The following is a 9147-nucleotide window of genomic DNA, read 5'->3' on the forward strand; positions in this document are numbered from 1 at the left end:
ATAACAGTGTATATTAAAAGAGCTGTTTAATATATATATTTTTATTCAATAAAGTCCTATATCTTAAAACAGAGGATTTTGTTAAAGGTTCTTTATTAAAGGCAATGGTTCTCCACTACCGATCAAAAGTTTTCTAGGTTTTTTTAGTCCAGTGACCTTAAATGGTACAAAGGTAGGCTGCCAGCAAGGTGGAAATAATAATAAGTTCAATTGTATAAAAAAAAAAGTTCCCTTTTCTTCAAGGAACAAGTCACTGGTAATTTGCAGGTAGGATTTAGCAACGGAAGTAAATTAAGCTCTGAAAATTGATGCAAACAATTCAGACGTCCAAACTTTTTATGATTACTCACAAATATTTAGTCTGTATAAAAGCAGTGTTGGAACAGACTGTGTTACTGCGCTCTCTACCAACTCTCTCTAGACAACTGACTAACAGGGTCCCAGAAAATGATTATTTGAGTATTTTTGCAGAATTGTTAGAGTTGTGGAGCCCAGTGTAATATTTTTTCATGGGGCCCAAAATCCCTGGCAGCACCCAGATTGGACTGCTAAAAAAATTAGGGGTTGCCTGGTTAAAGCGTTCATCTTGTTTGAAGGTGATAAATATTCTACATAGCACTAAAGAAGGGTTCCACTGTTCCACTGAGTAAATGCGGGCCTTTTGCACTACTGTGTAGAATTATTGTTGCTTAAACTGCAAAACACAAATGGTGGCTAGTTTTGTAGTAGTGACAGTGTAGAAGTGTGGTAGTGTGTGGTTTGGGACACAGCCCCGCTAAACTAAAGCATCAGACAGAAGACGATAAGGCACAGAAACATGCACAGAGACTAATGGGCAGATGGAGTATGAGCTTGGTGGAGCGAGCAGACAGGGCTGATACTAAAACTCGCCTGCAGGAGTGCTCCCGTGCACAACTCTGCACTTGGTTCGTTTAGATGCCTTTGGTTCGTATTGTGCTCATACTTCAAACAAACCGCACCAGAGTTTGTATAGAAACAGACTGAGATCCACCTGCTCAGCTTTCAGATTTCAAAAGGCAGCGTTCACACTTCCTCTAATGAACCACACTAACTGAGCAATCGCTCCAGGGTTTATTTTAAATAAACCAGAGCTGGGAAGTATAAACACAACCAAACTGGAATAAACCAGTTGGACGGACTGGTAGGTGGCAGCTGGTTTGATGCAGGTAGAGGAGACCTCAGCGGGCAATCTTCCAGCAGGTCGGGCTGGGTGGCCATTTACTCTGAGAAGGTAAAAAGAGAAAGAGAAAGTTAGTTCTGAGAGGAATTTTATGGAGGGCGGAGAATGTTAAGCATCAGCATCATAGTATGTCTGACGACTCCGGCAGGTCTGATTATAACAGTCTAATTAAAAGGAGAGAGCCAGAAGGTAACACGGACACAGGAGCACCCTGAAAACACCAGCATCTATCTGCTCCACCGTCAACAAACCTGAGTGATCGCGTGTAAGCAGCGAGACGACAGCTCCAGCATCTCAGTGTACTACAATTCCCTGGGTCCACGAACCCCTGGACCTTCAACCATTAATTACCAAAAGCTAAACTAAACAGATGAGTTTTCAGCTTAGATTTAAAGATTGAGACGGTGTCTGAGTCTCGAACATTATCTGGAAGGTTATTCCAGAGTTGGGGGGCTTTATAAGAAAAGGCTCTTCCCCCTGCTGAGGTTTTCTGAATTTTTTGATCTAAGTAGTCTTGATGGTTCATAGTATACAATAAGATCCCGCAGGTACTCAGGAGCGATGCCATGTAGGGCCTTATAGGTAATAGAAGAATTTTGTATTCGATGCAGAACTGGGAGCCAATGAAGTGCTGATAGAACTGGACTAATATGGTCAAATTTTCTAGTTTTAGTAAGGACCCTGGCTGCAGCATTTTGCACCAGCTGAAGTTTATTGAGGTTCCTGCTGACAGTAGTGCATTACAGTAATCTAGCCTTGAGGTAATAAAAGCGTGAACTAGCTTTTCTGCGTCTTGTAGTGATAAGGAGTTTCTTAGTTTGGAAATGTTCCTAAGCTGCATAAAGGCTGTTCTACTAATATTAGCTGTATGTTGCTCAAATGATAAATCTGAATCAAATGTGACACCAAGATTTTTAGCTGCTAAACTAGGAATGATGGAAGAATCGGCCAAGTCTAACATTAAGTCGGACAGTTTATTTCTAGTGTCTTTTGGACCTAAAAGGAGAACCTCGGTTTTGTCACTGTTAAGAAGAAGGAAGTTATGTGACATCCAGAGTTTTATATCCTTTACACAGTCCTCCATTTTCTGTAGTCTAAATTTATCGTCAGGTTTGGCTGAAATATAGAGCTGTGTGTCATCTGCATAAAAACGGAAATTAACGCCATGTCTGCTTATAACTGAGCCCAGTGGTAACATATATAATGTAAATAATAGCGGTCCTAAAATTGAGCCTTGCGGAACTCCGTATCTTACTTCTGTGTAATTTGAAGATAAATCTTTTATCTTTACGAATTGATAGCGTCCCGTTAGATAAGATTGGAACCATGATAGGGCTGTCCCTGTGATTCCTGTGATTTTCTCTAATCTTTCTAGTAATATAGTATGATCTATTGTATCAAAGGCTGCACTAAGGTCTAGTAGGACTAATAAAGATACGTAGCCTTGATCAGAGGCAAGAAGGAGATCATTTGTCATCTTCACTAGGGTTGTCTCTGTGCTGTGATTTGGTCTAAATCCAGACTGGAATTTCTCATACATGTAATTTTTACTCAGGTATAAGCAGAGTTGTTGGGCCACAGCTTTTTCTAATATCTTGATTAAAGGTTTTATAACTGCTATTTTAAGGGTTTGGGGTACATGCCCAAGGCAAAGGGATGAATTTACAATTGTTAGAAGAGGTCTGATTATAATTGGGAGTATTTCTTTTAGCAATTTAGAGGGAATTGGGTCGAGTGTACAGGTTGTACAATTAGCTGAGGAAATAATTTTTTCTAGTTCGGGCTGTGGAAGTGGGTACTAGAGTGGAACACTTCTAGTTTGGTCGTCCGCCATTTACGCTCTAGTTTCCACACTGTTTGTTTTAAGGTACGAGTTTGATCACTGTACCACGGTGCGAACCTTTTTTGCCTCAACATTTTATTTTTTAATGGTGCTACTTTGTCTAAGGTTGATCTAAGGGTATTTTCTAGACCGTTTGTTAATTTAACTAGTTCCGTTTGGTCTGACGATAAGTTTGACCATTTGGTCATTGATAAGTGTTAGTGTGAAGAACCTTATATTGGGAGCCTTTACATCAAGGAAAGGGAAAGGAATGCACACGTTATTGGGTTGCTTTATGGAACCAGATGGCATTGCTCCCAGCAGATCAGCAGTTCTAGAAATACTCAAACCAGCCTGTCTGTTACCAGCAATAATTACATGCTTAAAATAACTGAGATCACATTTTTACCTTGTTATGATGATCAGAGTGAACTTTACCTGAAGCTCCTGGTAATGCGTTGCACTGCTGCCACAAGATTGGCTGATTAGATAACAATAATAATAATAAGAGTAAGTGAAAAGGTCTTCCTAATACATTGCTGTGTGAGGACATATGCTTTATAAACCCCTTTTTTAAGTTTGCTCATTACTGCAATTATGCAAAATATATCTGCTAGTGCTGTATTAATAGTATAAAGCAGTGAGCGCGCAAAAGAACTGCAATAAGCCATGAGCTTAAAACGCAGCTGATTATTAGGGTTAAGGCAAGGATTAACCCAACAAGATTTGGGTTGAAATTAGCAGAGTTAGACTGAGTTTTTGGTTTCAGGATTTAGATAAAGTGAGATCAATATCCGTAAAGTACCATCAAAAAACTGAAACCAGTATGTAGACCTTTTTAGTTTACCAAAAATAAATACTGTGCCTTATGCCAACAGGGGGCGTTGTGGCAACATATGCAACTTCCCAGCAGCATTATTACCTGTGTTCATTTCTCTCTCTCCTCTCATTCTCAGGGAATATCTTTGTGGTGAGCCTTTCTGTGGCCGACCTGGTGGTGGCACTTTACCCGTATCCTTTGGCCCTGCTGGCCATTTTCCACAACGGCTGGACAATGGGCTACCTGCACTGCCAGCTGAGTGGCTTTGTCATGGGCCTGAGCGTGATAGGCTCCGTCTTCAACATCACAGCGATCGCCATCAACCGCTACTGTTACATCTGCCACAGCCTGCGCTACGACCGGCTGTACACACGCAGAAACACCTGCTTCTACCTGACTCTCACCTGGCTGCTGACTGCCCTGGCAACTCTGCCTAACTTCCTGGTAGGCTCATTGACCTACGACCCCCGGGTCTTCTCTTGCACGTTTGCGCAGACAGTCAGCTCCTCGTATACGGTCTGCGTGGTGCTGGTCCACTTTCTGGTTCCACTAGGCGTGGTGTCTTACTGCTACCTGCGCATCTGGACCCTGGTGATCAGGGTCAAGGGCCGTGTGCGGGCACGACCTGGTGCACGGGCGGCCGACCTACGGAACTTCTTGACCATGTTTGTTGTCTTTGTTCTCTTTGCCGTCTGCTGGGCACCTCTAAACTTCATTGGGCTGGCTGTGGCAATGGACCCAGCCCGAGTAGCCCCCAACGTCCCAGAGTGGCTTTTCGTCACCAGCTACTTCATGGCCTACTTTAACAGCTGCCTGAACGCTGTCGTCTACGGCCTCCTGAATCAGAACTTCCGCCGCGAGTACAAGCAGATCCTTCTGGCACTCTGCACGCCCAGGGCCCTCTTTTCGGACAGCTCCAAGTACAACACGGACGCCTACAAGAGCAAACAGTCGCCAGCAGGGACCAACAACAATCTGGTGGAGGCTCACTTGTGAGGGGGTGAAAATAAATGTCCATAGGAGGATAGGTTAGCCATGCATCCACAAATGATTTAAACACTCAAGGGTTACTGAGAGCTCGTCAAACCTCTCAACACAGATGCAGACGTTGCTAAACAATGCAGGTGAAGACTACAGGTTTACATCTCAATCCAAACAACCAAAAAGCTAGCCTACAATCATGCATGCTAATCTCATATTCTGGGTGGGATGTCTTGTCTGCAGTGGCCCTCACTTGGGACAACATTATTCTGCTATCTGTGTTGTCCACATCACTCAAACAGCCTAAAGGCCTACAGTCATGTTAGTGTCTACATCACCGAAATTATTGAAACAATTGCCCCAATTACAGCTGCTAATGTATATGTCACACAAATTCCTGAAGCAACCACTAAACTAGCCTCAATCTTGCATGCTAGTGTCAGAAATATCTGAAAAAACTGCCCTTAATCACTCATTAATCTCAAAAATGTGTTAAACAATCAGGAAACCATTCTCAGTCACAAATGGCTTATGCCTACATCATAGCAAGTCTTAAAACAACCAGACTACTCCAGAACTAGCATCAGTCATATGTTCTTAATGTCTACATCACACAAATTCCTCAAACAACCAAGACATTAACCTAGTCATGCATGCACAAACTCATCAGATAGCAAAACAGTAGCCTGCAGTCACACTCTGTGTTATTTGAGTAATCCCACTTAGATTATCCTGAGGTTAGTCCACATCTCACATGCTAGCTGCAAATTACTACACTAGTCTGGAAGTTGAAGGTTCCCAAGACACAAATTAGAGCCAGTCTAGGGCATACTATGATTTCAGTTCAATTTAGTTTATGCTTTACCAAATCCTAGGCTTGTGTAGTTTATTTCTTTAGCAGTGTTATGTGGATGAAGAAGGAGACCCTGTTGACACTGTCTCCTTTATATGAAGAAGGTTTATCACATAGACGTTACAGTATCTTGATCAGACCGTATATACTCACGAGTTAAAAGCAAGAGCACTGTGCAGTTTAGCATGGAATTAGCACCTGTTTTCACATGGTAATGAGGCGTTGAGCTGAATCAAGCGTCAAGAGGGAAACACTGAACTTTGAGACCGGCAGCTGACTGCTTTCATGGGGATTTTATTTTTTTTCCATGAAAAGGTTAAGGCTAGAGCAGGTCAAGAGAGATTTAAGTGGACAACGCTCATTCACTTAGGTTGTGTCTGGAAAACCGGCCTTGACATTTAGGTTCCTGGGGGGATTTTGATATTATTTTCCGGCCATATCTACATCCATATCTGGATATGATTCATATCCTCATTAAGGCTGATTGTGTAGACAGGCAGAGAAGGGGGGTTTTGGGTAACTGTAGTTCTCACAAAATGTTGCATGAATGTCAGAGTAAAGCATTGATCTTCTATGAAACACTTTTGTTGTTAATGCTTTTTTATAATAATTGAAAATGGCAGCTGTCCTTTAGGTTGTGCCAATTATTAGTTGAACAGACTAATAAAACTGGTCTGGAAATTACACAGAATCTCTGACATTAATGCATTTCCTTCTTCTAAAAGTAGCTATTCATGATTGGTTTTTTTTAACTAACTGCAGATGTAGTTAGATCTACAAAGATGTGTTTGGTGTCCAAAATGTGCTTCTTTAATACAGCATTGAAAAAAAGAGGCTAATGTTGCTAACAATAATAGGCACTTCTATCCAGGTATTCTTTAAGGTCAGACGTTTGATTCCACTGCAGAATCTGACAGTTGACTCGAAATGACCGTCCCCGGCCTTTTTAAACAGCACTGTGAAATATTCATAGTAAGTCATGCTGCATCACTGCTCCCTAAATCTGTTTGCTTAGTCTGTGGTATTCTTATTGTAGAGCTGGAATGTAATTATGCAAAACACTTTGGGTGACTATTGACTTTGAGTATTTGTTAGTAACATTGCCTTCTATAGCTCCAGTGTTAAAGCCCCTGGGAACACACTTTGATTTTACCGATTTTCTTTTTTGTTTAATACTAAACTTTGGTGTTAAGTGTAGCTTTCAGCAAAGTTTAACTAGAAAATGCAGAAATATGATTAAATATGCCTCAAAAATCACCAAAATGCACTCATCGTACCTCTCTGAATTCAATTTTGTCTACGTTAACATGGCAACACACACAACCTTGAGACCGCTTTTTAGCTTTTTACTTGGTCTATAGGGTCTTGGGGTTTGGGTATTAGTAACCATGTTTTCAGCCCATATACAGACACTTCCCTTAGGCAGTTGTAATGTAGGGTATTACCTGAGGAACAGCTACTGCTGTATTAGCCCTTATTAGCCAGAGTTATCACTACGTTAGACCTGTGGACCCGTATATTATCTCTGACTTAGCCTGTTAACACTACACTAGCAAGTTAGCATGTGCAAGCTTATGGTTATTCTATTAGTGCGGAAGATTTAAGATGGCTTCTTACTCAGAATGTTTATATAGTTTAATCAGGCACATGCATATATCTACCTAGGCAGTAGGTAAGCAGTAGGTGCTGTAAAAGTATAGTTAGGTCCTTAGAAAGAGTTTAAAACGTTGATCCCCAGAAAAACAAAGGTATATATAATACAAAAAAAAACAAAAAACATCTTGACGCACTATCTACACGGGCAGCTTCTTCGCTAAGCTAGTGACGCCTGCAATGCTGCAAAGTGTTTGGGCACCAGAGGCCTGGTTTTAGTCTGGCTTTTCAGACTTCAGGGAAAAACTAGATTATCAGATTAGGGATTGAACGGGAAATGAAGTCTGATTGGCCCCTGTAAATGCAGCCTCGGGACCACGAGCAGCCCATCTGAGGTGGAAAAATTTATGCGAACTGTTTCAAAATACCTCTGGGGCATCGGGCTCCCACCCAGCCAGCAAAATATGGTTTTACTTAGTAACAGATAAGGAGGCGTAAGACTGATTCTCCAGAGAAAACAATGCAAGCTCTACACAGAGGCATGGTTTCTTGAAGCTCCTCGAAACAACATTGGACTAGCCAGGTTTCATTTTGTAACATCAATTATTACCTGAATGTCTTCTTTAAGCCCTTAGTCAGTTTTATATTACAAATCAAGTCGGAATTATTTCAAATGTTTTTCCTCCTCTTTTCGGAAAATGTTGACGACAGAGGTCGTTATGCTCACCACAGCGAGTTGGAAATTGTGTTTTTATATTAACAACAGGGTTATTTTTGTTGAAATGTGGTTTTGGAGCATATATATATATATATATATATATATATATATATATATATATATATATTCTATATTGTATTTTTCACTGTAATGAGATGGACTGTGTCGCTGTAGCCTTGTTGAAGAGATGTCCACTCTGTGTATTTGTTTCATTGCATTTATTGATGCTAAAAAATAAACCTAAGTCTTTTTTTTTCAACTGTTTTCTTATTTGTTTGTTTGTTTGTTTGTTTGTTTGTTTTCTCTCTGGGCATATAGAAAGCATAAGTGGACCACTTTAAGGATGTCAGGTTTTCAAGCGACAGCAATGCAAATGTTTGGGCACCCCTGTTCCAATGACATGGTTTGTTTAAGTAAGTGTAAGTGTAAATATGTAAATGGGCCATCTTGATGCACAGCTTGTTTCTGGTCTGTCCATCAATTTTCTATGATGATCTATGATAAAGAAATGATCTAACTAACCTAAAACATTTTAATAAAACAATTTCTGTTCATTTACTGAATTGTGGGAAAAAAAGGTGAATCTGGTTTGCAATGTGTCAAAAACCTGTATTTGCCACATGTTTAGTGATTTTTTCAACATATTAAGTTCAGTAAATGCTTAGTTGGGTGCTAAAATGTGCAGAGAGGCTCAGATGTTTGCGTACAAGTGGATATTGCATAATGCTGATGTGCTGTCTTAGTAAGCAAGCTTAAGCAGCATGTAAACAGAGCAAGAAGCATCTCAAGAAGCTTCTCTGAAGAACTGTGTTTTTCATCTCTCCAGCATAGACGCAGACACTGTAGTGTTCACTGTACAGTCTATGCCCAGGTGTATTAAAGCTGTTCTGATACAGTAGCTCTTGGCAGCTCAACATCTTATATATATATATATATATATATATATATATATATATATATATATATATATATATATATATGCCTCATTCTCTTCATTTTTCCTTATTTTCCTTATCTCACTGTCTTACACACATTATATAATTTTTGTAACTGAAAAATAAGTATCAAACTGTTTTTCTACATTTTATCAAACATAAAACATTATATTTTCTGCAAATCCTACTGTACAGTTACTCTATCTTTCATACAATCACAAATA

At 40.2% G+C, this 9147-nt stretch overlaps 1 protein-coding gene across 1 annotated transcript in view; it reads left to right on the forward strand.

Moving 5' to 3' along the window:
* Positions 1-4897, forward strand: part of mtnr1c (melatonin receptor 1C) — a 39615-nt gene extending 34718 nt beyond the window's left edge. Inside the window, exon 2 of the mRNA XM_072676500.1 lies at positions 3980-4897. Within this exon, the coding sequence (XP_072532601.1) occupies positions 3980-4839 (860 nt within the window). The 3' untranslated portion in view covers positions 4840-4897. The remainder of the gene's footprint in view (positions 1-3979) is intronic.
* The last annotated feature ends 4250 nt before the right edge of the window (positions 4898-9147 follow it).

This window comes from Salminus brasiliensis, chromosome 1, assembly GCF_030463535.1.
Source record: "Salminus brasiliensis chromosome 1, fSalBra1.hap2, whole genome shotgun sequence".
Taxonomy (NCBI): domain Eukaryota; kingdom Metazoa; phylum Chordata; class Actinopteri; order Characiformes; family Bryconidae; genus Salminus; species Salminus brasiliensis.